The 27,897-nt window shown below is 50.0% G+C and overlaps 2 protein-coding genes across 6 annotated transcripts in view; one reads left to right on the plus strand and one right to left on the minus strand.

Annotated features, from left to right (window-relative positions):
* Nucleotides 1-48: 48 nt before the first annotated feature.
* On the minus strand, nt 49-4,518 carry BLOC1S1 (biogenesis of lysosomal organelles complex 1 subunit 1). Its single transcript, XM_056797969.1, has 4 exons — nt 4,340-4,518; nt 3,042-3,114; nt 706-838; nt 49-232 (listed from the first exon to the last, which is right to left on the minus strand). Exons 1-4 carry the CDS (start codon nt 4,398-4,400, stop codon nt 122-124), a joined length of 378 nt encoding a protein of 125 aa, XP_056653947.1. The 5' UTR covers nt 4,401-4,518; the 3' UTR covers nt 49-121.
* A 10,377-nt stretch (nt 4,519-14,895) lies between these two features.
* Nucleotides 14,896-27,897, plus strand: part of ITGA7 (integrin subunit alpha 7) — a 32,901-nt gene continuing 19,899 nt past the window's right edge. The window contains exons 1-7 of one of the 5 annotated variants that reach the window (XM_056797974.1): nt 15,616-15,976; nt 21,992-22,119; nt 22,226-22,305; nt 24,551-24,806; nt 25,384-25,515; nt 25,825-25,944; nt 27,483-27,690. In XM_056797974.1, coding sequence (XP_056653952.1) covers nt 15,789-15,976; nt 21,992-22,119; nt 22,226-22,305; nt 24,551-24,806; nt 25,384-25,515; nt 25,825-25,944; nt 27,483-27,690 — 1,112 coding nt within the window. In that variant the 5' untranslated portion in view covers nt 15,616-15,788. Of the gene's footprint in view, nt 15,977-21,991; nt 22,120-22,225; nt 22,306-24,550; nt 24,807-25,383; nt 25,516-25,824; nt 25,945-27,482; nt 27,691-27,897 lie in introns of all 5 variants that reach the window. The other 4 variants (XM_056797973.1, XM_056797971.1, XM_056797972.1 and 1 more) reach the window with 4 other exon arrangements.

Genomic DNA, 27,897 nt, shown 5'->3' on the forward strand with positions numbered 1-27,897 from the left:
CCCAGAAGCCCCCGGCGCGGCAGCCCCTCCCGACACAGGCCAGGCAGGTGGGGACGCTCGGGCTTTATTGAGGGTCTGGCCCAGGGTCCCTGGCCGGACGCTGAGGGGGGAGGAGGAAGGCCTAGGAGGGGGCCGGCTGCAGCTGGCCCTTGTAGACGTATTCCAGAGCCGTGGCGATCGTCCTCATGTCCAGCTCGATGCTCCGCGCCCAGTTCTCCACGTCTCCGATTTCCTGCCCAGACAGAAGCGTCAGGGAGGCCTGGAGGCCCCCAAACCTCCCCACCCCATTTCTGCGGGCTGTTCCAGAAGCTGTGTGGGACCCCTTCGGGGGTTTTCTCTGCAGGGACGCCCGAGGGTTCGCCATTCCCTTCTCCACCTCATGAAGGGAGGCCACCGGGGGAGGCGACTTGGCCAGGGTCCGAGGCTCAGTTACAGACAAATATGTAGAGCATAGAGCCCCGAGCCAGCCTCGGGTTGGCTTTTGGGAGCCCAGAGGAGCTCCGGGCGGGCGGCGACTGACCACCACATAACTGGCTAGCCCAGGGACTCTGGGCAGGGCACTGAAGTGCCTCCGTTTTCCCATCCATAAAATGGGCGGCCTCACAGCCTGTCTGCCCTCATGAAAGGTCTCCTGGAGGGAAGACGGCAGCCAGGAGGGAGGGTTCCCCCAGAGGCCCCGAGAGAGGGGAGCCTGGCGGGGCCTACCTTCAGGGCCTGGTTGAAGTTCTCCACCATCCCGATCCACTGGCCCGTCTGCTTGGCGAACTGCGCGGCCTGGACCTGCAGTGTCTTCACCTCGTGGTCCAGCTTCCTCTGATTGACATAGGCCTGGGCCACCCTGGGAGGGATGAGAACGAGGTCAGTGGGGCCTTGTCTGCGGGGGACACTCTAGGCCAGCCCGGCCCAGTCCGGTCCGGTCCGGTCCAGCCCAGCCCAGCCCAGTCCGGTCCAGCCCAGCCCGGCCCGGCCCAGTCCAGCCCAGCCCAGTCCAGTCCGGTTCAGCCCAGCCCAGTCCAGTTCAGCCCAGCCCAGCCCGGCCCAGCCCAGCCCAGCCCAGCCCAGCCCAGCCCGGTCCAGCCCAGCCCAGCCCCGCCCAGCCCAGTCCGGTCCAGCCCAGCCCGGCCCGGCCCAGTCCAGCCCAGCCCAGCCCAGTCCAGCCCAGCCCAGCCCGGTCCAGCCCAGCCCGGCCCGGCCCAGTCCAGCCCAGTCCAGCCCAGTCCAGCCCAGCCCAGCCCAGCCTAGCCCGGTCCAGCCCAGCCCAGCCCAGCCCAGCCCGGCCCAGCCCAGTCCAGTTCAGTCCAGCCCGGTCCGGCCCAGCCCAGCCTAGCCCGGCCCAGCCTGGCCCAGCTTCCCAAAGCTGGGAGGGGAGGCAGGAGAAATCTTGGCCCTGTTGGATGGTCAGCGAAGTACAGTAGCCAATAAAGCACAAGCGTGTGTGAATGCCCCAGCGAGGGGCTCTCCCCTCCCGGGATGGCCCAGGCTGGCTCCCATCCCTGCCGGCCGCTCCCTGGCTCTGGGAGCTTTGGGCCAGCCATGGGGGAATGCTGGGAAGACGGGCAGGAGGAGAACATCTGGCAGCGATTGGGAGCTCTGGGGACCGAGAGAGAAGCTGCGCTGGGTCTGCTGGGAGGAAAGGCAGGACCCTCCCTGAATCGGGGGTGGGAGGCGTGCCCCCACCCCAGGAACGCTGGGTCAGGAGGGGGCCCGGGACTCCTTCCTCCATCCTGCACACACATTCAGGCCCAGGGGCAGGGCGGCCTCTCCCTCTGCAGCCCACACGAGGTGGCGCTGGGCAATGACCACAGAGGACGGCCGTCTCTGGCCCCTCTTTGGCTCTTTCTCTCCCTGCAGCAAGAGGCCGCCCAGAGTTCCTGCCTGCCTGTTCCCAGCACCCTCTGGGCCTCTGAGGGCGGAATCTGCGGGGGCTGAAGGAGTCAGGGGATCAGGGAGGTGGAAGGGGGAAGGGCCGGAGAGGGGCCAGGACACCTGACCGGGCCCAGGACAGACAGAGTCTTTGTCTTTTCTTCTGGGGTGGGAGAGGGGCTGTGGGCAGCCACACAAAACCCCTTTAAATCCGGCTCTCCTCACACTGCCCCGTGGAGCGGGAAGTGGGCAGCCACCCCCGTGCCATGCCCTCACCACTCACGGGGAGGCGGGGGGGGGGGCTGGCAGAGGGGGAGGACCTCTCGGGTACCCACAGCCCAGGAGGCGCCGCTGTAGGAGGCAAACGGGGCTCCAGCTCTCTGGAAGACAGCTGAGCCACAGCTGGGGTGGGGGAGGCCAGAGCAGCGGGAAGGCAGGGGCTCCCCCTCACTTCCTTCCAAAGAAGAGCCTCCAGATGTGGGATGTGAGCAGGGGGAGCCCCCGACACCCCCAGAACAAAGTCCCCCTTCCTGGTCTTTCCCTCCAGGGGCCTTTCTGTCCCCCAGACAACAGCTCTCTCTGCTCAGGGGAAATGTGCTAATGTGAGCCAAGCCTGACCCCCCAGCACAAACAGCTGACCCTGCGCTGACTCAGGCCTCCACACCACATCCAAGCTGTTCCCACGGCCCCTGCCCAAGGCTCTGCTCTGCCCAGGAGAAAGCCCTGGATCCCAGGGCCCACAGGGAGCCCCAACAAGGGCCCCTGCAGGGTCCTCAGCCCCCCTCCTCCCCCAAGCCACCCTCTCTGAGGAGTCTCTGACCTCGGGGCCTCCGAGGAACCCGGAGGCTGAAGGCCCCCGAGCAAGGAGGGATGAGGTCTGGCCGGCCGCCAGCCTGGCACAGGCCTTCTATACGCTCAGCTGTGCCCGCCGTGCTGGCTGCTCTGCGGGCCTGCCAGGAGGCTGGGGAGGGCTGTTGTGGGAAAGAGAGTGACCAGGCCTTCCCGCCCAAACGACAGCTGGGTGCAGGGAGGGGGAACAGAAGGTGGGCGGGGGGTACCCCGGAGGCCAGGCATGGGGGGCGGACAACTGGCTTTCCCAGGAGACCCTCTTCTCAGACTAAAAAAGTAGCCAGCTTGGGATGAAGGGAGAGAGCAGGCAGGGAGGCCGCCGGCCGTACCCGACATTGAGGTGGTCCACCAGGGCTTCGGTCAGGCAGGTGGCTGCAGCGATGGCTTCTCGCCGCCTCTTCTCTGGGAATGGTAAGATCGGAGGTTTAGAGTTCAACAGGACCACGGACTTTGGGCCCTCTCACGGCTTATAATCATATTTAAACGTTTTTTCCACTTACACGTAAAACAAATGTCAACATTCTTTTTAAGTTTTGAGCTCCAGAGTCTCTCCTTCCCATCCGCCCTCCCCAGAAGGCCTGTGATTTCATAGGGGGTTCTACGTAATAGACAGAGAGATAGATGTGTGTCTACATCTATAGAGAGAGATTTTTTTAGGAGGAAACTGAGGTCCCCAGAACTTCCGAAGCTCCATGATTCATTGGAGGGGCCAGGCAGGCCTGCCTCCCCCACTATGCCCAGGTTCCCCCCTCAAGACTCTAGTAAGAAGGCTTAGGCAGGGGCAGGGGCTCCCCAGTGCAAGTCACCAGAATAAGGACAACCCTAAGAAGGGAGGCATGGAGGGCGCTAAGAATTGCAATCAATGGACACACATTCTCTCATTTGATTCTCAGGCCTGGCCAGGATTTCACTGGCTCTGTCAGTCTTGGGGGGACCTGACACGTTCAGCAATAGAAACAGAACCAGCTCGCATTTCTAGGGAACTTGGGAGGTGCCCGGCACTCACTGGATCCTCACAATGGGGCACACGGGATCTACTATTGGCCTCATTTTACAGAGAAGGACACTGAGGGTGGCAAAGGGCAGGTGACTTGCCCAGGGTCACCTGACTAGTAGCATCTGAGACTAAATATGAACTCAGATCTTCCTGCCTCCGGCCCGTGCTCTATCCAGCAAGCTGTCCAGGTCTCGGGCTAGGAGGAGCAGCCGAGCGCCGGGAGGGACTTGCCCGGGGAGGGCCACAGTCAGTTTCAAATCAGGGGCAGGACTTGAATGCAGGTCTTTCTTGACTCCACGCCCGGCGTGTTTTACTGATTAAGCACCAGGCCCAGCGCCAGGGCTACAAGGACAATAGGGATGCCTCTGTTCCCCCGGGGGTTGGGGAATCCAGGGGATGGTCACTAAGTGGGACTTCCTCCCCCGCAGTTCCCGCGCCCCTCGCCCAAGCCCCGCCTGCTCCAGGGGCGCCATCGCCTGGGACCAATGGGAGGCGAGTCCCTCCGGCGGGGGTGGGGCTAGGCCGGGAGGTGGGAGGACGTCGCCATAGGGATCCGAACCAGAAGCTCTGGAGCCCGGCTAGCCCGGGGCCTGCGGAGGGAGCGGCGCGCGGGGCGGGCCCCGGGCTCACCCTGCAGCTCCTTGCGCTCGTTCTGCTTCGCTTGGTGCTCCTTCAGTAGGCGGGACAGCATGACCGGGCCGGGGTCGGGGCTCGCCGGGGGCCCTCTAGCTTCCGCGGCCACAGCCTTGGCCTATGCGGCATTCGTGTCACGTGACCTAACGTCACGCGGAGCCCCGCCCCCTTGGGGAAGGGCGAGGTTGGGTCCTTGGGCTGGAGAGAGAAGAGGCGGAGCTTGGGGTGGAGAGAGACGAGGAAGAGCTTGGGGACGACGAAGGCGGGGAGAAGGGATGGGGACTCTCTAGGCAGCCCTCTGTGGGTCACCTTCAGCTTGGCTGGACGTGTCGGGTGGAGTGCCCAGGCACCTGTGTGTACATGGCCCGTTGTTTTTTTGCCTCCTTTATCTTTTCCCAGCAAACTTCCGCTAATGCCCCGCGTTTTCCCTCTGAGGTTATCTCTGGTTTATCTGTCTGTAGCCCCTTTGTATACTGTATCCCCTATTAGACTGTGATTCTCTACCCTTTTTTTTGCATTCACGGGGATTGGCGCGTAAGTTAGACGCTTCATAAATGTTTATTGGCTGACACTTGGCTTTTGTCCTTATACAAGATACTCTACTTTGCAGCTAAACTGGCCTTCTGGGTTGCTGTGGCTCACGCTTGCCACACCACCTACAGGCTTTGTGCTTACTGTCTCCCATATCTAAAGGGATTGCATCGTCTCATGGATACTGCCTTTTCGAATCTTCGATTAAGTCAAGAAACCAAGGCAAGGCGACAAGCACTTATCAAGTACCTACTAGGTGCCAAGCCTTGGGGATAGAAAGACAAAATGCAATCCCTCCTTTCAAGGAACTCCTTGTCTAATGGGGAGACAACATACAAAGGACCATACACAAACAATCTATAGGCAGAGGAAACTGGAGATAATCTCAGGGCAAGGCACTAACATTAAGGAAGAACCACAAAACTTAAAAAAATAATAATTTTATCGTCATGCAAAAACTCCCTTCCATATTGGCCATTGGTGTATGAGCAAACTCATACATAACTAAGACCCCCCAAAGAAACCCATAAATACACTGATGTGAAAGAGGACTCCAATGGTTCTTTCTCTGGAGGTGGAGAGCACTCCCCAGCCATGAGTCTTTCAGGATTGTTCTGATCATTGCATTGCTGAGAGGATCCAATTTTCGAAGTTTCACAAATAATTATATGATATTGCTGTTACTGTGTACGATGTCCTCCCAATTCTGCTTATTTTACTCTGCATCAGTTCTGGCAGATCTCTCCAGCTTTTTCTGAAATCATCCCGTTCATCATTTCTCATAGCACAATAGTATTCCATCACTAACATGGACCACAACTTGTTCAGCCATTCCCAATAGATGGACATCCCCCAATTTCCAATTCTTTGCCACCACAAAAAGAGCTGCTATAAATATATTTTTGTACATGTAGGTCCTTCCTCTTTTTTTAAATATTTTTTTTTAATTTATTTTTTAAATTTGAGCATTTCCAAACATTATTCACTGGACCTTCCTCTTTTTAATGATCTCTTTTGGATACAGACCCAGTAGGACCATAAGACTCCTTGCAGAAGGTGAGATTTTTCTGAGATTTGAAGGAAACCAGGAAAACTGAGAGATGGGCAAGAAGTCCAGGCTGTCTGGAATCAGAAAAGAGATACAGAGAGAATGGGGAGCCAGATTGGCAGGTTTTGGAGAAGGCCAGTGTCACTAATTCAAAGAGAATGAGGAGGGAGAAGGTATAAGAAGATTGGAAAGACAGATATAGGCCAGGTCATGGACAGTTTTAAAAGCCAAAAGATTTTATATTTGATTCTGGAGATAAAAGAGAGTCCTTGAAATTTTTCTTCAAAGCTTAACTCAAAAGCCAATGAATGTATGAGTAACTTCTTGATCCTCATACTGCTAGTGTTTCCCCTGAAAATTTACTTTGTATATATTTTGTGTATGCATACACACACATATACATAGTATACAACACATATTGGCAGTAGTTAGAGCATTGGGTCTGGAGTCAGGAAAATGGGTTTGAATCTGAACTCAGACAGCTGTAAGAAGGAAATTTAAGTAAGCAGCTTTCTCATTCGAATTACCTTAAGATTCTTTTTAGTCTGATGCCATGTAATTGTGTGGTTTGTAGTAAGAATATAGTCCAGGCAAGAGTCTAGTAAATAACCAGATTAAGAATGAAGTTCCAGGGTAATGCCTGAGTAATAGCTGTAAGTGTGCATGTGTGTTATTATGTATTTTTTATTTTAAATTCAAAGATATTTTATTTTCCCAATTACATGTCATCATAATTTTCAACATAGGTTTTTCATAATTACAAGATCCAAACCATCTCCTTCCTTCCTTTCCCCTTCCCTTGCTTGGAGATGGTGAATAATTTGATCTGGACCATCCATGTATTATCATGCAAAACAGTGTGTTATTAAATTAATTATAAGTGGGATTGTACCTTATATTATTTTTATGTTAAGATGATTCGTGGAAGTAGGTAGTGTAAGAGAGGGTGACCAAAGCAGCAGAAAGGTTTGGTAGACCAAGTCTGGCTTGGGGTGAGGAGGCTAGGGATTTCTCAGAAATAGGGGTTAGGGATTTATTTTTGTATTTTGTAACTCTCAGACTTTACTGGGGGTGTTTGTAGACCTCTGACTTTTTTGCCTTGCCCACGAAATAAAGTCAGACTTTGCTCAGAGAGTACTTTGCTCAGTCTTTCTCTTTAAAGATAAGTGTTCTTGGGCAAGTCACTTAACCTCTGTCTCAGTTTCCTCATCTGTAAAATGGGGATAATAATAGCACCTATTTTTCCCAGATTGTTGTGAGGATCAAGAAATAGTAATTACAAAGCACTTAGCACAATGCCAGGGACATAGTAAGAGATATATAGTAATAATGATGATGAGGATTGTATAGTTATTATATGCATGCCTCCTGGAAAGAAATAAAAAAGTGAGCCCAGGGACTATTTCTTTCTCGCCCTAGCTTAGCACTGATCAAGCACTTGGTAAATGTTTTTTGATTGATTAATTCCCTCCATGGCCTGGATAAAGGTAAGCTCATCAAATTTGCAGATGATACCTACAGGGATAACTAATACATCGCATGACCGTCAGGATGCCCAAAGATCTTGACTGGCTTTACCATTTGACTGAATTTAATAAGATTATTTAATAGGGATAAATGGAAAGCAAACTCCACAATGATAGGATGGTGGGAGACATGATTAGGAAGCAGTGTGTATAAAAAAAAATGGAGGTATTAGTGGACTGCTGGCTCATTCTGAGTCAGCGTGATGATGTGAGAACTAAAGCTAGCATGCTCTTGGGCTGCATTAATAGAAGCATAGCTTACAGGATAAGATTGCACTCTGTCCTCCTCAGATCACACCTAAAATAGTGGGTTCAGTTCTAGGTGCCACATTTTAAGAAGGATATTGATAAGCTGGAGAGAGCCCAGAGGAAAACAACCAGGATGAAGGGCCATTTGAAGAAACTGAGGACTCTCACCCTAGATAAGAGTTCTCATGGAGAAAAAGAAGAACAAAAAGATTTTCAAGGATTTCAAAGGACTTTCAAGAGGAAAGAAAATTAGATCCTTTCTGTTAGATTCCAGTTAGAGGGACCAGAAACAGTGAGTTGAAGTTACAGAGGCAGATGGGTGGATTCTCCCTCCATGGAGGTCTTCCAGCTGAGTCTGGAAGATGACTCATTAAAGATAGTAGAAATTATTTGGGGCTATGGGTTAGACTAGGTAACTAATGCAATCTCTTCCATCTCTAAATTCTGTGATCCTGTGAGACTGAAGGGAGAGGGTAATGGAGGATGGTGGAAATTTTGGAGAAGGGGAAGAGAAGAAGGATGGTGTGGATATTATAAAAGAGGAGGGCAGGAAGACGGAGGAGACACTGGGGGAAGGTTAGGTCAGAGAGGTAGCAGGGACATTGTGGGAGGGGCCATTCAAATGAGGAATTGTAAGAAGGGTGGGAACGGTGGTAATACCACTACTAGGTTTGTATCTCAAAGAGATAAAAAAGAAGGAAAAGGACCTACTTGTACAAAAATATTTATAGTTTCTCTTTTTGTGGTAGCAAAGAAATGGAAACTAAAGGGATGTCCCTCAATTGGGGAATTGCTGAACAAAGTGTGGTATATGGCAGTGATGGAATACTATTGTGCTGTAAGGAGTGATGAACTGGATGATTTCAGAAAGAGATGGGAAGACCTTCAGAAACTGATGCAGAGTGAAAAAAGCAGAACCAGGAAAACACTGTACATAGTAACAGCAATATTGGGGAATAATCAACTGTGATAGACTTAGCTACTACCATTGATACAATAATCCAGGACAATTCTGAGGACTTATGACAAAATCCATCTCCAGAGAAAGAACTGTAGGAAGATGAATGCAGATGAAAGCAAATGATTTTTCACTTGTTTATTTGGGTTTATATTTTTGGGTTCTGGTTTTTAAGATTACTCACTTACAAAAATGGACAATATGGAAATGTGTTTTGTGTGATAATACGTGTATAACCCAGATCAAATCTCCCACCAGCTCTGGGAGGGGGAAGGGAAGGGAGGGAGATAAGTTTCATATAACTTAGGAAAACTTGTATGAAAATTTATTACATATAATTGGTAAAAAAAATAATTAAAAAAACAGTAAACTAAGAAAGGCAATAAAAGATATCTGAGAAGAAGGGGGAGATGGGAATTAGGAAGATTGGAAGAGAAGAGGGAAGGGGAAGGGTTCTAGAGGATTAGATAATTAGGGAAGGGTGCAGATATGATGGAGCTAAAAGGAGAAGAGAAAGGAGAACCTGAGGAGCATTTTAGGGGAGAAGGAATGGGGAAGTATTGAGGGAGGGGAGGGGAGATGATGAGGATACTGGGAAAAATGTTCAAGTATGAAAAAAAGAGTAAAGAGAAAATAGAGTTATTGGAGGTATTTTGGGAGAGGTGAACAAGGAGTATTTTGGAAACAGGGAGAAGTCCATTATCAACTGATTTTAGAAGTGTGTTTGTAAAGTGTTCAGAGAAAACTCACCTCCCTTCATAGCTGGAACCCTCCCATTCCCCTCTCCCCCATTTTTTCACTTTAAAAATGTTTTAATTAATAAAGATGGAGGTAAGAAAGAAGTATAACTAAATTATTATTAATTATATTATATATGATTATAATTAAATAACTATTGCAGAAAGAGATCTGGGTCAGCTGATGAGACGCCTGTCTTGAAGAAAAGGGGATCTCACCTTCTGTGCTCCTCATATTTTATGATCCAGTGACACTGGCCTCACGGTTACTTACTCTTTGAATAAGACATCTGTCTCCTAACTCTGGCCACTGTCATGCCTGGACTGCTTTACCTTCTCATCTCTACATCTTGACTTTCTGGCTTTCTTCATGTTCCAGTTAAAATCCCATCTTCTACAGGAAACCTTTCGCAGTCCCTCTTCCAAAGTTATCCAGTATTTAGTTTGTATGTTGTTTTCTCTATGAACTCTTTGAGAGCTGGAACTGTTTTTTGACCCCCCCCCCTTTTTTTTTTGAATCCTCAGTGCTTAACATAGTGTCTGGCACATAATAGGTACTATTTTTTTTTTAGGTAAATGGGATTATGTGACTTGCTCAGGGTCACCTGTTTGGGAAGTGTCTGAGATCAAATTGGAATCCAGGTCCTCCTGTCTCTAGATCTGGTGCTCTATCCACTGTTCCACTGGCTACCCCATAATAGGTACTTAATAAATGTTTATTAACTGACTGACTTCCCTCCCTACTACAAATTTGGGTAGGTTCCATTTTTCTTTGAGTCTGAGGCTTCTGAGGGGGTTGAGGTTGTTAGACTATCCATGATATTGCCCTCTTTCTGGGAGTGTTTGGGAGATTAGAGGCACTCTGGTCTCATTGAAATTCTCTCCCTTCCCTTTCATTCCCTTCCTAGTTGCTGGCAAATTCCCAGGTTGATTCCTGGCTTTGCATTCTCCCTCCATGTTCTGCAAATAAGCTCCTAATGTCAGGAATTTTCCCCTTCCTTCCTCTACTTATTTTTACTGCCTCACCAAATGTCCATCTCCTTGCCCTTGATAATTAAAACAACCAACTAATTGACCTCTTGATTATCCGGGGTAGTATGTTCGTTGGATAAACTTTGCGTGGGAACTAAAATCCTGAGTTTTCTCTCCTCCCCCTTCCAGCTAGATTGGTGCTCTGGGAATGCAAACTCATTTCAGTCTTAGCAGAAGCAAAATATAAGTAACCACTGCCAAAAAGATCATCATATGGTGTGGCTCCAAACTAAAGAGCAATGCTTTTGTGCATTGTCCACCATCGATTTCATGATTAGCACTTTTAGATGACCCATGGTACTGCTCTTCTCTCTCCTAGCATGGATGACTGAAATTTGTTATACATACAGAACAAGGGAGAAAATGGGCTAACTGCAATAGAGAGATTGAAGTTAGAAATAGGCTGGGGGGGAATGGTGGGGAGAGGCAGTGAGAACTTTTGAGTGAGCATTAGGAAACATTGAGAGGTATTTTTATACATTTTATTTTAAAGTTTTTATTGCTCTCTCTTTTTAATTTTATTTAGTCAATTTAGAACATTATTCCTTGGTTACAAGAATCATATTCTTTCCCTCCCTCCCCTCCCTCCCACCCTTCCTGTAGCTGATGCACAATTCCACTGGGTTTTACATGTGTCCTTGATCAGAACCCATTTCCATGTTGATGTCTGCACCAGGGTGATCATTTAGAGTCTACATCCCCAATCATATCCCCCTCAACCCATGTATTCAAGCAGTTGTTTTTCTTCTGTGTTTCAACTCCCAGTTTTTCCTCTGAATGTGGATAGTGTTCTTTCTCCTAAATCCCTCCTGGTTGTTCAGGATCACTGCATTGCCATTAGTGGAGAAGTCCATTACATTCGATTGTACCACAGTGTATGTACAATGTTCTCCTGGTTCTGCTCCTTTCACTCTGCATCAATTCCTGGAGGTCGTTCCCGTTCATATAGAATTCCTCCAGTTCATTATTTCTTTGTATTGCTCTCTTTTGTATTTGATCTTCATTTTCAGGTCTATCCCTCCTTCCTACTCAAAGAACCACCTCTCTTTAAAAATATAAAGAAAGGGGCAGCTGGGTGGCTCAGTGGATAGAGAGCCAGGCCTAAAGACCGGAGGTCCTAGGTTCAAATCTGGCCTCAGACACTTCCCAGTTGTGTGACCCTGGTCAAGTCACTTGACCTCCATTGCCTAGCCCTTACCACTCTTCTGCCTTGGAACCAATACACAGTATTGACTCCAGGATGGAAGGTGAGGGTTTAAAAAAAGAAAGAAAGAACAGGAAACAATTACTCTTAAAGTTGCAAGAAGGAAACTATCATGTTTTCTTTTCTCCAGGCTAAATGCCTCTACTTCCTTTAGTTTAACTCATGGATTCCCTCAACATCTCAGTCATCCTTTGGCTTGTTCATGCCTTTAGTCATCAAGTGAATGGAGTAGAAGTGTCAGAGACAGGATTTAAAAGTTCATTTGTCCTGACTTAGAAATCCAAGGCATTTTGACTGCCCTACATTGATTTACTCCCATGAAAAAATTGGTAAATATGCAAGGCAGTGTATTATGTATCAATGAAGTGATAAGTTGAGCAAGTGTTAAATGTGTGCCGGAGGTATGGACTCTTCCATCCTGGAGGACTGTGACCACAGGAGAAACTTCCACAGACCAAGATGCTTAAGCATCTTGGAACTTGGGGGAGGGCAGCTTGGAGGTTTTAGCCACTGAGAGATCCTGGCAGGAGAGTAGCATTTCGGAAAAGGATCAGCCTGAGGCTCAGTTCCAGAGAGGGAATGATCAATAGAAGCGGGAAGAGTGGGAGCATCATAGTGATGATTATTTTACAGTAGCCTTACTCCATTTCCCCCACTTCCAGCCCTTCCCCCAAGCTCTCAACTGCAGTGAGACAGCAGAATGTTGGGGAGGATGGGTAGTGCCCAGAGCATCACTGACAAGAGTGGGAATTGGGAGTTAGGAGGGGTAAGAGAGGGGGAAGCAGAGAGCTGGGGGAAGGGACTAATTATTCTCCCAGGGCCTGGGGTGTTTTCAGAGGAGAAGGTTTGTCGAAACATGACAGAGAGAAGTGCCAGGCTCCTTTTTTATTTTAAGCTCCTTCTCCCTACTTGGCATGACTTTGTCAGTTTCACAATTGGGTAAGCAAATGGTGCCCTGAGTCTGAGAACCAAACCAGCTCTACTCTTCATTCTTTGTCACATCTAGGGCTCTCCTCTGGTGGAGAGGGGGCCCAGAAGATGGGGGTATTCCTACCTGCCCCCTCTCTGTTCTTCTTTCCCATGTCATCTTACCTCTTAATTATGCCCTTCTCACTTAAGTCTTGATTTTTAAATTCTGTCTTATTTAAGCTCCTCTTGCTGTGGGTGAAATTAGCCCATTTTCCTTGGGCAGACCTTGGGCTACATGGACACAAGCTTGCTCTCACTATTTTCCTGTCCTTAGCCTTTCTTTTTAAGGATAAATGAATGACCTTGACTCTTAACTCCCTTCCTTTTATTAATTTCTTTTTTCTTTCTGGGATTCATTCTACCTCTATTTAAATGCAGTCTCATTACTAGGCTCCAAAGTGACCAAATAAATGTGTGGAGCTAGGTGGAAGGGCATTTTGCTTTGTAATGATGGAGAGATTAGGAGGGCATGAGGTATTGGGAGTTTATGCAGAATATAGAGGAGATGAAGAAGTGCCTTACAAACTGGGAAACGAAAAAGGAGGGAGATAGTGTAGTATTTGCTAGAGGGGACTAGTGTGGAATGGTCAGACTGGTTCTCCATTGATTATCCTTCCTCTTTATCTTTCCCAGCCGTGGTTCGGGCCTTAGTTTTGGACAGGAGTCAGAGGCAGAGCCATTTCAATTTTGGGGAGGTACTTGAGGTGAGGATGTATTTTATGTGTTGGGGACTTGGAAGGAAGAGATGGCCTTTAGGACAAAGACTCCAAGGCTGTCTTCTCAGTTTATTTCAGGTTAGTAATTTGAGGCAGAATAAGATGATCTGGAAGAGAATAGTAGAGAGTCCAACATAGGGAAGGGCATGAAGGTTGGAAGAGTAGGAGGTGGGTTTGAGAAAACTCCCATTCCTATTTCTGCTCTCTCTCCCTCTCCCTCCAGAAAAGGCCAAAGTCTCTGTTTGGTACTGGTTAGTTCTACATTGGCTTACTGTTCAATAAGGCTCCAGGCTCTTTATTCAAACACAAGAAACTTGATGGCATCTTACAGGCAGGTCCTTTGTCCAAATGTCCCACTGTTTTCAGCGTCCCCTTACCCTCTTCTTCATTTTACTGTTTCCCCAGTGACTCCTCTCAGTCCTCATTCAAGAGCCCTTTACTTCCCTTCAGAGTCACAAATTTGTGGGTCTAATTTTATACTCAGTTTGGTCTGATGCCTGTTTACCCCCTCCCCCCATTCTCCCTCCACCCCTTGCCTTCCCTCCTCTGACTGTCTGAGGGTTATTTATAGTCAGGCTAATTCTGGGAAAGCTTCTCTCTTCTCTCTGTCTTAATCTTACTATGCTGGGTGAGGTGACTTCCCAAATATTTGGACTTGGGAAGTCAGGAGAAGATTCTTGGCATGTGCATGAACCCTGGGCTTTGGTGAAATCAGATGGGTGGAGTGGGGGTGAGAGGAAATAGAAATCATGCAGGTGCTGGTCAAGGGAGTGGTTAGTGTTTCAAGAAGGATGGTGAGGTATGCCCTAGGTCTAGGATCTAGAGATCTGGGCTGAGATTTAGGAGCCTTGGAAACCTGTCCTCACAGCAGGTAATCCCGTGCTCTCAGGGAGGGAAGAGGTTAAAAATCTGGTCTCAGGGGAAGGTCCTGGAGAAAATGGAGGAGGACACATAGAAGGTGGTGGTGGCGAGAGTTAGAGAAGATATAAGTCAGAAGTGGGACCTTAGGAAAAGCCTTCAGAGCACCCAAGAACTATGAAAGAAGAATCTTAGCGTAAGAGACAAAGATTAAGAAAACATGAGAGAGATCAGAGCAATTATAGAGACAAGAGACAAAGATAAAGAAGAGACATTCTACATGTCTATGTTCAATCAGAAAGATGCTGGAAAGGTAAAAGACAGACAAGGAGACATACCAGATGGGAGAGAAGGAACCCCAAAAGGGTTTGGGACCTCCTAAATTGTTTCCTAGCTCTTATCCTGACCCTGGTTCTTAGCTGGCTGAGTTATATATAGCAGGGAAGTTGGATAATATTCCCTGGTCTCTCTTCCCCACCCCTTTTCTTCTCCTGGGCTATTCCAGGAGTATGTGCCTGGGCCTTTGTCCCAGTAGTGTGGAAGGACAGACACTCTGGTCCCATTTGGAATCCCTGAGCAGCCCCACCCAAGAGCCCGTCTGGAGTTAGCCTAGCACGCTCCACCTTTCCTCTCTGTGCCCTTGAATCCAAATGGGCAGAGGCAGACACTGGAGAGTAGAGGGTACAGAGCGTGGTCTTCCTCTTCCTTAACCTTCCGCCTCCTCCCACGCTCATTCTTTCCACCCTCTTAGCGCCTTCAACACAAATCTCTCTTCTTTCACCCCGTGACTTTCTCTCGTGCTGTCTGCTCAGATTTCCCCCTCCCTTTCCCCACATTTCCTCTTCCTTACTCTGGTCTTTCTTCTCTCCCTTCCCTTCAATTTTTCTTTTTCTCCTCCAGCTCCCCTAAAGCCGAGGAGGCAGAAGTTGGAGCTGGTAGAACCTTTGCCTCAGTTTGGGAGGGAAGGCACTGGGTGCTCAGGCATCCGTCCACAGGCCAAGGTGCTGGGTCAAGTCACATTCCGACCTTGAGGCTCCTCTTCCCTTTTTTCTTTCCGCCTTCTCTCTCTTTTTTGTGTCTCTTCTTCCATCCTTCTCTCCCCCCCTTCCTCTTCACTCCCCCCCTCCCTTTCCTCCCGTCTTCTTTCCTCCCCAATTTGCCTCCGCCCCCCCCCCCCCCCCACCTTCCCTCGGGTTTCCCCACTCCCTTCCAGCGCGCCGCCCACGCCCCAGGCCCAGAACTGCTTTCTCTAAGCGGAGGGCCGCGAGGAGGCGGGGCGGCCGCCGGGGCTCTGGGGTGGGGTAGGGTGAGGAAGGCTCGGCTGACTCCCTCCCTAGGCGGGTCTAATGGGGTAGCCCCTGACCCTGACTCCTTGGCGGCTCCTTCCACCTGCTGGGACAGAGGGGAGGAGCTGGGGGAGGAGCGAGGGGCGGTGCCCTCGGGGATGGGCCTGGGGCGGGAGCTGGAGTTGGGGCTTAGCGCTGTCCTCAGTCCGAGCCGGGCGGGAGGCGTGAGGTAGCCGGGGTGCGAGGCGTGGGAGAGCGATCCGAAGAGAGCTCAGGGGAAGTCCGGGCAACGGGAGGGGAGGGCGAAGATTTGGGGGCTCCGACAGGTCCCCATGGCCGGAGTTCGCCGCCTTCGGTTCTGCGGCCTCAGGATCTCCCTGCTCCTGGGGTGGCTGCTCTCCGGGGCCGGCGCCTTCAACTTAGACGTGATGGGTGCTCTGCGCAAGGAGGGAGACCCTGGCAGCCTTTTCGGATTCTCTGTGGCCCTGCACCAGCAGCTCCGTCCCCGTCCCCAGAGCTGGTGAGTCACCCAGTTCTAGCTGTCCTAGGTTGCCCCCAGCCCTAAGCCCTTTTTCGACTCCCTCCCTCCAGATACCCCCTTCGTCTCCCCGGAGCGCTCCGATCTTTCCGTCAGGCCTGGGATCCTGCGTTCTAGAGAGCCCCACCCTTCTATCCTAGACCCCTAACTCCTCCGCTACCCCACTGGTACGGGATCTGAGGACTGGAGCCTGGGGTCTTCCTCTGAGCCTGCCTCTGACGAGCTAATTAGCCTCCCGACCCGCCTCCCTCAGTTCTGAGAGTGAGTGCTATTCCAGTAGTGAACTTACTAGCTCTAGGACAGGCGATTGGGCTGGGCTGGACTCAGTAACTAGAGGACCCAGTCCTCACCAGCAAAGGTTCCACAAGGGAGGAAACATACCACTGCCAGGCTGTTCAGAGGAGGGGGAAGGGGCTGAGACTCCAGTGGAAGGCATAGAGGTTAGACAACAGAAATAACTCCCCAGCAGTCCCAGTAGGGAGAAGGGAAGAGAGAGACAGTTTCAGAGACAGAGAGAGATGCGGTGGGGTGGGGTGGAGAGACAGACAGACAGAGAGGGAAAGAGAGAGAGAGAAAGAAGAGAGAGAGAGAGAGAGAGAGAGAGAGAGAGAGAGAGAGAGAGAGAGAGAGAGAGAGAGAGAGAGAGAGGGAGGGAGAGAGAGAGAGAGAGAGAGAGAGAGAGAGAGAGAGAGAGAGAGAGAGAGAGAGAGAGAGAGAGAGAGAGAGAGAGAGAGAGAGAGAGAGAGAGAGAGAGAGAGAGAGGGAGGGAGAGAGAGAGAGAGGAAGAAGACTATGGAGTCTATTTCTAGGGTTTTTTTGTTTTTGTTTTTGTTTTTTTAATGAGATAGAGACCTGGCACCTCTTGGCTAGGGTAGAGCAGAAAGAGGGATGGGATAGGCGTTGGAAGCTATGATTCATTACTCTGGCTGGGGTGGGCAATAGTCCAGGCAAACAGGGTCTCAAAAGAAGAAGCTATAAAAAACGGATCCAAGTAATTTGAGCCTCAGCTTCCCTTTAGACCCCCAGGAAGGATGCTGTATTGCTGTTCCTCCCTCCTCTCACTCAAGAACTCTTAGTATCTTATCTGGAGGAAGACTGTGGGTGGGAGCCGAGGTTAGTTTTGGATCTCATGAGATCTCTCTTAGGACCAGAGTGTCCCCATCAGGTATAGGGTGGATTCCTGTGTAATTCATGAGTACTGAGTATATTTCTTTATCTATGACCTGTGAATGGGGGTTCTTTCATGAGGGTTAAAGATAAGAAAGAGGAAAAATCTATCTGCACCAGGACCCTCCCTCCTTAGTCTTTCATGCTTTTTATTCCCCTGATTACCCAGGGCTGGGTCTTGCCTCAATTCGACAGTATAGAGCCTCCCCCCAAGTCATATTGAGCCCATTACTCTGATCAATGCCAGTCCTCTGGGTCTCTCTTCCCCACCTGTCAATCAATCCTTCTGGAAGGGGCTGGGGTGGTAGTACTGGCAGGTACAGTCTTTCTCCCTTAGAGATGGGGCTGGCTACTCACTCTTTCTTTGTACCACAGGTCACTAAAACTTATAAGGTGCTGTGTGAGGAGTGCCTCTCCCTCTTTTGGAGTCCCTCACATTCTCTTCCATGGAGCCTTCTAACTCCTCTGTCTGCCAGATATCCAAGTCTTCCAGACTTGGAGACCTTTTTAGGACATGATGAGCACAGTTATTTCTAGGGAAACTCTAAGTTATTTTTACCAGCTTAGTACCCCCCCCCCCCCAAGCTTTCATAGCTCCCTCCCCCAGCATTGCCATTCTGGGGACTGATTTAGAGGGTAGAGCTTGACCTTTCCTTTCCCCCAGGGTGTGCTGGCCTTGGGGGGTGGGGGAGGCATTTGGTGGATGAGCAGACTGCCAGGGCCATCTTCTGCTTCAGCTGGTGGACCCCTCCACATTCTGCCAGAAAGATCTAGACACTGAGCGAGTGGCAAGATAGGTAGAGATCAGAAATTCTTCCAGGTGTAATTTCAGCATTGCTTCTCTCCTCTGTGCCTCCAAATATCCTCTCCATCCTTCTTCCCCCCAAGTTAGGGAGATAAGCTGCACAGCTGTTTAGAGGGGCCCCTGGACTGAGAGATGCTCACAGAAGAATACTCCAGATTGTAGATCTTGGACTAGGAGACCCACCTACCCAGAAGAGCTCCCTAAGATGGGAGTCTCCCTTGGACCAAGAGAATTCTTAGACTGAGAGAATCTAGAAAGAAGTTCTCCACAGAGGGAAGCACTCCAAGAGCTAAGAGATTCCCCCAGAAGAGAGCCCCCACAGTGAAGGAATTCCTAGATTAAGAGACTTTACAGGGGAAACCCTACAGAAGAGACCTCATAGAGGGGAGCCCCTCAGACCTAGAGAATCCCTAGAGAAGATCCCCCAGAGGGAAGCCACCCAGACTGATGGAACCTTTGGATTGGGGGATCCTAGAGAGGATACTCCACAGAAGAAACCCTCTGTGCTGAGAGAACCCATAGAGGAGACCCCATAGAGGAGAGTACTTAGATTGAGAGAACCTCTAGACTGAGAGAACTCATAGAAGAGACTTCAAAGAATCTTCCTAGTCTAAAAGACCTCCAGAAAGAACCTCCAGAGGAACTCCTTTCAAACTTGAGCCCCCTATACCTGAGAGAACATGCAGAATGCTTCTGCCTCCCTCCTACCCACCCGAACTGTGTCAATCCCGGCCCCTCTATGGTGTTGTCCCGGAAGTATGGAGGTTCATATGGACAAACATCTCCCAGTTCATGCTGCCCCTGACCTTCCTGTTTTTTCCAAATGCTGAGAGTATTTCTTCCTTTTTTCTCCTGTCAGTGGCTGCTACTGTAGCTACTATTCCATCTGGAGGTTGGAGAGGATCAGGGACTGGGAAATTTGTGAGGGAGGAGGGGAGAAGAGCTCAGAAACCTCAGTCAAGGCTGGGGAACGTGAGCTGGAGGGATGCCAAGAAAGCCCAGAGAATCCTGAGGTCCAAGTTCTTGTGTCCATGCCTGTGTCCTTCGAGAGCCTCTTCTCCGTTACTCCAACTCTCTCTTTTCCCTCTTCCTCCCATGGGGCTGGGCCCATCTGGACACTTAGTTTTTCTGTCCCCAGAGTAACCTAAGGGACAGATTTTTTCCCATCCCCTCCTCACACAAGCCTGGCCCTGTGCAAATTCCAGCCTTAGTTCCAGCAACCTGGACTCAGCATGTATGTACAGCTGAGGGGCTCCCAGGTGTCTGCTGGGTGCGTTTGGCCACTGTCTGGAGGCTGCTGAGGCTTTAATCTATATTGACTTGCCCACGTGCCGGTCCCCCATCTCTCCATCCATCCATTCTCCCAATGTTTATTGAGTACGTATTGTGTACAGAGAACCGGGCTAAGTGCTGCTTGTAACACAAAGACCAGAGCCTCCTCTGCAAAGTGCTCCATCAGCCACAGGGCACCATCTAGATGCTGGGCCTCATTATTAGTATTGTGTGAGCATGCTAAACACTGCAGGGGCTTTCAGTCACTGTAGCTACAGACACGGAGCCATGCCATCCTTCCGGGATGTTCCTAGGGCCCCCTTCCTTCTCTTGACCCTCAGTTCCCTTAAAAGTTTTACTGACCTGGGCAACCAGGCTCAGTGGTTAGAGAACCTGGAGTTAGGAGGACCTGGGTCCAAATACGGTCTCAGATACTTCCTAGTTGTGTGACTCTGGGCAAGTCCCTGAACTCCAAGTGTCTAATCCTGTACTGCTGAGAAGCAAAGTATGTTTTTGTGTTTTTTAAGCCTTTACCTTCTGTCTTAGAATTAATACTGTGTATTGGTTCCAAGGCAGAAAAGCAGTAAGGGGCAACTGAGCTAGGTGGCTCAGTGGATTGAGGAGCAGGCCTAGAGATGACAGGTTCTGGGTTCAAATCTAGCCTCAGATGCTTCCTAGTGTGACCCTGGGCAAGTCACTTAACCACCCTTCTGCCTTGGTACCAACAGAACGTATTGATTCTAAGACAGAAGATAAGGGTTTAAAATAAAAAGCAATAAGAGCCAGGCAATGGGGGTTAAGTGACTTGCCCAGGATCACATAACTAGGAAGTGTCTGAGACTGGATTTGAACCCAGGACTTCTCCCTTCTCGAGACCTGGCTCAATCCATTGAATCATAATGGGTTTAAAAAAAAGTTTTACTGCCCCAACCAGGGGACTTCAAGGTATAGGCTCCTCTAACTCTTCCTCTGGCTCCTGGAGGGACAACGTCTTCTTTCCAAATGGTTGTCATAGCTCACCATGGCCATTGGCCTTGGCCATGGGAAAGGAGGGTGAATGGATGGGAATTATTACTACCAGGATGGGAGGTGGAGCAAGGAGCCAGAAGACCTTAAGAGAATCTAAGAAAATGAAGTTTCCCCCAACCCTGGCTTTACCTCCTCATTCTGTGGCCAAATGGGCTTATTTGATTTTCCCCTCTCAATCTCCCCCAGCTTCTGAGCCTACGCGCACACCCCAGGGGGCTCAGGCATCTCCATTCCCAGCATAACTCTCCCTTGGGGCCAGAGCTTTGGCTGTGACTATGGAAAATTGTTGGGCCAAAAAAGTCATAGCTGGGAAAGCGGGAGCAGTGGTGGGGAGTTTGATGGTAGAAGGAGGGAGAGGAAATGGGGAGGTGAGAAAAAGGAGTAGAGAAAGATGGGGTGAGGAGATGAGGGAAGATGGGGAGAATGCAGAGGGATGTGGAAAGAGAATGTTGTTATAAGGGGGGGGGAGGAGAAAGGGGATGGGGTGGAGGGACCATTGGAATGAGGGGAACGAGAGAGAAGGGAAGGGGCATGAGAGGGAGAGTGGAGTTTGCAGAGAAACAGAGAAACCATTCTGTCTTGCCTCACTTCACCCTGAGCCCAACTCGAAACAGTAGAGAAGAATTCTGGGGAATTTGGAGGAGGTGGTTATTGATGTAATGGCTTAGCTTAGTGGGACCAAAAGGTCTCCTGGAATGGGACATCCGGACAGCCTCTCCGTGCCAGCTGTGGGCACCTGTTGCCTTCACCCCAGCATTTTTGGCATCTCGTAGGGAACAAATTAGGTCAGAGAAAGGGGGCAAACTTGGCAAAGGAACCCTGGCTGTGAAGGAGGTGGGGCATTTAGGAACAGGTGCTGGGAACAAGCGGTTCTTTCAAATTAACACTACTGAGTCAAGGGAGAACATATGTTCTATATTCTTTGAGTGGAGATATTTGTGACTGAAGTCCTTGTGGTAAGAGTTGGGTCAGGGAATGGGGGTCAATTTTGGGGCCCGTCTGCATGTCTAGAGGTGGTTAGGTGCTGAAGTGGACAGAGCACTGGATTTGGAGTCTGGAAGACCTGAGTTCAAATTCAGCCTTGAACACTTGCTAGCTGTTTCCCTGGGCAAGTCACTCAACCTCTGCCTCTTTTAATTTCTTCAACTGTAAAACAGGGATAATAATGGCACCCACCTCACAGTGTAAGAATTCAGTGTAATAGTCTATGTAAAAGATTTTGAAAAACTTAATAAATGAAAAACTCAATAAATGTTAGCTGTCATTGTTGTTATTACAGAAAGGGAAACTAAGGCACAAGGGATTTTTCTGAGGTCATGCAGGCAGAGGTGTCTGAGAAGGGATTTTAATCCAAGTCCTTGGACTCCAACGCCAGTGCCAGGCTATGTTCAATGCCAGGCTGTCTTTTTGGAGAAAATTGAGATTCTTTTAACTCCCTCCTTCCTCCCTCCTTCCTTCCTTCCTTCCTTCCTTCCTTCCTTCCTTCCTTCCTTCCTTCCTTCCTTCCTTCCTTCTTCCTTCCTTCCTTCCTTCCTTCCTTCCTTCCTTCCTTCCTTCCTTCCTTCCTTCCTTCCTTCCTTCCTTCCTTCCTTCCTTCCTTCCTTCCTTCCTTCCTTCCTTCCTTCCTTTCTTCCCTCCTTCCCTCCTTCTTTCCTTCCTTTCTTCCCTCCTTCTTTCCTTCCTTTCTTCCCTCCTTCTTTCCCTCCTTCCCTCCCATTCTGCAGGCTTTTGGTAGGTGCTCCCCAAGCGGTGGCCCTCCCCAGCCAGGCAGCTAACCGTACTGGAGGCCTTTACGCCTGCCCTCTGACCCGTGATGAGAGTGATTGCTACCGAGTGGACATCGACCAAGGAGGTTTGAGCTGAGGAGGGCATCTGGGTTGGAGGGATGGACAAGGGAGGAGGGTGGGAATATTGAACGTGGTTTCTTTCTACCTTACTGCCTACTGTCCTGTCTACAGCTGAAGTGCAGAAGGAGAGCAAAGAGAACCAGTGGCTGGGTGTCAGTCTCCGGAGCCAGGGCCCTGGGGGCAAGGTTGTGGTGAGTGCCGCTGTTGGTTCATTTCACCTTTGTTCTTTGAGCTTGGCTTTACCACCAGGTTAGGTTACTTCTTTAATAGAGAAATGTCTTGCTTAGTATGTGGAAAGGGCAATCGTAGGGGCTGGGACAACAGACAAATGTACGATGCCCCTTCCCCTCAAGGAGCTTCCATTCTTCTTTGGACAACAGCGATAGACAGAAATACCATGGGAGAAACACTAGAATATTCTGAAATTTTGACAATAATCACAGCTATGGGCTAGCATTTATATCAAGAGCTTTACAGCATCCCTGTAAGATAGGGACTATTATTCCCACTTTACAGATGAGGAAACTGAGGCTGAATGATGAGCCTGGCATAAAGAAGTTAATTGACTCTAGTTAAAGTATATGAGGCAGTATTTGAACTCACATTCTCTTGGCTCCAGATCTCGAATTCTATCCACAGAACTGCCTAGCCAAGTTTTTAAAGAATCCATGATTAGATGTGGGAGTTTCCTCTACTGTTCTACCATGAACATTTTAGACAGTCGTTCTTTGTGAGTTGTCAAATGTCCCACTCTCTTGGGCCACAAACTTAGCTAGGCTGGTGCCCTGAGGACTCTGTTGTGAATTGTTCCAGCTGGGGGGACCTGGCAGAGCCTAAACTCTGCTGATGGCATCCCAGGATCACATCCGTGCCAAGGGGAAGCACTGAAATTGGGCTTTAGGGGGGAAGGGTGTGAGTCGTTAACGAGCAATATCCAAATTAGGAAATGGCCCCAGATTGCTTCTTCATTCAGCAAGCATTTTCTGATCACCTCGTTTATACAAGGGGCTGTCCTGGATCCTGGGACTCCAAAGCCCAAAGCAAAATGGGTGCTGCCAGTCAGGGTTTTTATTTTCTGGCAAACAATGATCATCCCTCCACTACGGAGTGGCTAATGGATGAACAAAACACAGTCAATTACCAGAGACGAAGGGCAGGATGTGTCCTGGAGGGGTTCATGAAGGAGATGGTAGGACACGGTTTGGGACTTGAAGAAGGATTTGACATAAGTGGAGAAGAGGGGTTAAGGGATGATAGAGGCAGGTCTCCCATCTTTCACTTGGTGTCTCCCTATATAGCACCCTCCCGAAGGTTGCCAAATTGATTTTCTTTTCTTTCTTTAAAAAACCAAACAAACCTTATTTTTGGTCTTAGAATTAAAACTAAGTATTGGTTCCAAGGCAGAAGAGTGCTAAGGGCTAGACAATTGGGGCTAAGTGTGACTTGCCCAAGGTCACACAGTTAGGAGGTATCTGAGACCACATTTGAACCCAGGACCTCCTGACTCCAGGCCTGGCCATCTATCACTGCCCCCAAATGGACTTTCCTAAAGCACCACTCTGACTATGCCATTCTTCTGCTCACAAAGTTTTAATATCTCTCTGTTGCCTTTGAGATGGAGTAAAAACTCCTGGTATTTTAAGCCTTTTTGCAGTCTGGCTCCAGCCCTTCTTTTCAGGCTGATTCCATATAACTGCTTCTCACTGACTCGGTGGTCCTCATGGGATAGCCTACTTGACAATTCCTTGTATGAGACATTTCCCACCTCCATGCCTCTGTATGGGCTCTCTGTCTTCTGTCCCTGGAACCCCTGCCTCTGCCTTGGAGTCCTTGACTCCCTTCAAGACCTCCTTTAAGGGGGTCAGTCCTCAGCTCCAAACACTGCCATATTTATTTTGTAAGCACCTTGTATTCACTTCTGACACTATGCTTTCTTAGTCTAGGAAGATGGAAGCTCCTTGTGGATGGGAACTGTCTTACTCTGGTATTTGCATTCCCAGCATATTAGCAAACACTTTTAAAATGCTTCCAGATCAATTGACCCAGATAACTTCTGAGGTCTCTTCCAGTATCGAATCTATGACTTCTGGGTAATTATTGACAGTGTGAACAAATGTGGCTATTAATAAGCATACAGTTGGGGGAAGTGAGGTAGTTCAGTGGATACAGCCAGGCTAGGGAGGTCCTGTGTTCTAATCTTACCTCAGCCACTTCCTAGTTGTGTGACCCTGGGCAAGTCACTTAACCCCCATAGCGTAGCCCTTACTGCTCTTCTGCCTTAGAACCAATACACAGCATTGATTCGAACCTGACCTTCTTAGAATCAATGCTGTGTATTGGTATATATATATATACCCTGTCTGTATTCATGCACCCTTGGGTGCCAGTGTTGCAGTATGGGGAGCTCTGATGCCTTTGATGCCCCATATCCTGCAGACCTGTGCCCACTTGTATGAGGCAAGGCAGCGGGTGGCCCAGACCCTGGAGACTCGAGATGTGATCGGCCGATGTTTTGTGCTGAGTGAAGATTTGACGATCCGGGATGAGCTGGATGGAGGAGAGTGGAAATTCTGCGAGGGACGGCCCCAGGGCCATGACCAGTTTGGATTCTGTCAGCAGGGAACCTCAGCTGCTTTCTCTCCTGACAACCATTATCTCCTCTTTGGGGCCCCTGGAACCTACAACTGGAAGGGTGAGTCTCTCCTTATGAAAGGGGTAAATGGCGGGGGATCCAACCTGTCCCCCGTTTGCCTCTTCTAACCTCCCCTCTTACCCTTTGGATCTTGGGATGCCTGTACCCTTCCCTGCTCTAGAGATGGAACCAGGGGCCGGTCTGTGGCCAGACAACCCAGTCTGCACACAGTCCTGTGTCCTGGTGGCCTGGGCCACTGTGTGTGCACATATGCCCTGCTAAGTCAGCAGATGTGTGCACATGGCCAAATAGATCCAGATCTCCTAGCACACACGAGTAAATCTCCCAGCATGAGTACTGAGTGCATGGAAAGGTCCACTTATGGGCAGACACATGCCCTTGTCAGCATCTGAATGCATGAACATGTCAGCACATGCTCTCACATACCAACCCACACCTCTGCACGCTGCTCCTGGCTAGGCTGACACCTGGTGAGTGCAATGCTGAGTTTGGAGGGCTTCAGGGGGCTTGGGCTGAAGTCGGGCTTGGGTGAAGGCTACAGGGGAGTTGTTTGGTCTACTCGGGGTTCAGACTGAGTGGCACCTCCCCCTGGCACTAAATGGGAATGTTGTTGCAGGCACTGCCCGGGTGGAACTCTGTGCCCAGGGCTCCATGGACCTGGCCCACTTGGACGACGGGCCCTACGAGGCGGGGGGAGAAAAGGAGCAGGACCCCCGCCTCATCCCTGTCCCTGCCAACAGCTACTTTGGTATGGGGCTCCTCAGCCCAGGGCTGCTCTAACCCATACTTCCTTTCTCTTCCCCCCTCCATGCTCCCTTCCCTCTGTCTCTCCATTGGTCTCTCTCTTTTGTCTCTTCCTGTCCTTGACTTTCTATTTCTCTTTCTGCTACTCTTTCTCTCTCCTTTTCTCTCTTTCTCCTCCTTCTCCTCTCTGATCTCTCTCGGTCTCTCTCTGTGTCTCCATCCCTCATCCCCATATTGGTGTGTCCTTCCCACTCCCTACCTCTGGATGTCTCCTCTCCTCCTCTCCTTGGTGTTCTCCCCCTCAATCTCGCAGGGTTACTCTTTATGACCAACATTGATAGCTCAGATCCTGACCAGCTGGTGTATAAAACCCTGGAACCCGCTGACCGGCTCACGGCACCAGCTGGAGACTTGGCTCTCAATAGCTACTTAGGTTTGTAAGCCCCTTGCCCTACCCCTCTTTTGGGCCTTTATCCTCCTCCTCCTCCTCCTCCTCCTGGGTGACTCTCCTCTCTTCTTTTCCCCCATTTACCAAGATGATGTTGACTCTGAGCTCTGAGACAGGAATGAAGCTGGTGGTAGGGTGGCCATGGCAGTTGAGGAGAAGGCTGAGGAGGGAATGGAAACTCAGGAACTCTGTAGGAGTGTCCAAGAAGGGAGAACTGACATTCCTCATCCATGACTATAGCAGGTTGGGGGAAGTTAGCCATCAGGGAGGACTCTGTTAATCTGGGAGACACAAAGATGTAGGGAGAGGGGATAAGGTAGTTCATGCCTTAGAGCTTACAGGACAGTTCTCCAGCCCCATGGGACGGGGGCAGAGAGAGACAGGGGGAAAATGCAGTCAAATTATCCTGGGTTTTGGTAAGTCATTATTCCTGTTTTGCCTCCATCTCTCCTCCAGTGGGGAAGAAATGAGGTTTGGGAGCTGAGGGAGTGGGAGATCTGGTTAGGAGGGCTTCCTGCCTAGGATGATAGAAGGAAGTGTGTGTGTGTGTGTGTGTGTGTGTGTGAGAGAGAGAGAGAGAGAGAGAGAGAGACAGAGAGACAGAGACAGAGAGACAGAGACAGAGATAGAGAGAGAGAGAGAGAGAGAGAGAGAGAGAGAGAGAGAGAGAGAGAGCAGAGAGAGACAGAGAGGCAGAGAGAGACAGAGAGGCAGAGAGAGACAGAGAGGCAGAGAGACAGAGAGGCAGAGAGAGACAGAGAGGCAGAGAGAGACAGAGACAGAGACAGAGAGAGAGACAGAGAGACAGGGAGAGACAGAGAGAGAGACAGAGAGAGAGGGAGAGGCAGAGAGAGACAGAGAGGCAGAGAGAGAGAGAGAGAGAGGGAGAGAGAGAGGGAGAGGCAGAGAGAGACACAGAGAGACACAGAGAAAGAGACAGAGAGGGAGAGAGAGACAGAGAGAGAGACAGAGAGGGAGGGAGAGAGAAAGAGAGAGAGAGAGAGAGAGAGAGAGAGAGAGAGAGAGAGAGAGAGAGAGAGAGAGAGAGAGAGAGAGAGAGGGAGGGAGAGAGAGAGGGAGAGAGAGAGAGAGAGAAAGCACTGGGTGATATTATTCAGGGCTGCACGGAGTATGGGGCATTGCATGGATTACAGAGAGGAGCTCTTCCCCTCTTCTAAAAACGGCTAGAATTGGCTCCTTTGCCCCTCACGCCATGTATCTTTTCTACTGTATACTCCTGTTGGTGTTTTGGAACCAGGCATCCTGCCCTTCCTGCTCCAGATCCCCACCCTACCCACCATGATGATCTCCCCATGGGGAGCTGAAGGCAACCCTGAGTCCCAGTTGCCCTGCCTTTTAGAGATGGGAGGAGAGTCTGGAGCTGTATTCTAGCAGTTGGAGGAGGAATGGGAAGGCAGATGTAGGCAGCAGACATTCTTTTTGAGGGCATGATCTTGTGCATGGGCCAATAGTGGAGGTGTTCATTTGGCAGCTTTCTTCTTGCTTCTGATCCCCTTCCCTAGGATTTTCCATTGACTCAGGGAAGGGCCTGGTGAGGGCAGATGAGCTGAGCTTTGTGGCAGGGGCCCCAAGGGCCAACCACACGGGCGCTGTGGTGATTCTTCGAAGGGACAGTGCCAGCCGACTGGTGCCCGAGGCTGTACTGTCTGGGGATCGCCTGACATCTGGCTTTGGCTATTCGCTAGCTGTGGCCGACCTCAACAATGATGGGTAAGAAGGGCCATCTCCAGGGATCAGCCGTATAAGGGGCACTGCCACAGTTAGCCTGGAGGGCTTCAAGTGCCCTCTTCCCACAACTGGGCACTGGGAAATGAGGCTCTGGGATTCTGGTCAGCTGGTAGAGGTTGAAGTGAAGGGGGAATTTAAGGGCAGAGCTGGGAAGGGTTCAGGGCTCAGGCCTCTACTCTGACCGTCCTT

Source organism: Monodelphis domestica, chromosome 5 (assembly GCF_027887165.1).
Source record: "Monodelphis domestica isolate mMonDom1 chromosome 5, mMonDom1.pri, whole genome shotgun sequence".
Classification (NCBI taxonomy): domain Eukaryota; kingdom Metazoa; phylum Chordata; class Mammalia; order Didelphimorphia; family Didelphidae; genus Monodelphis; species Monodelphis domestica.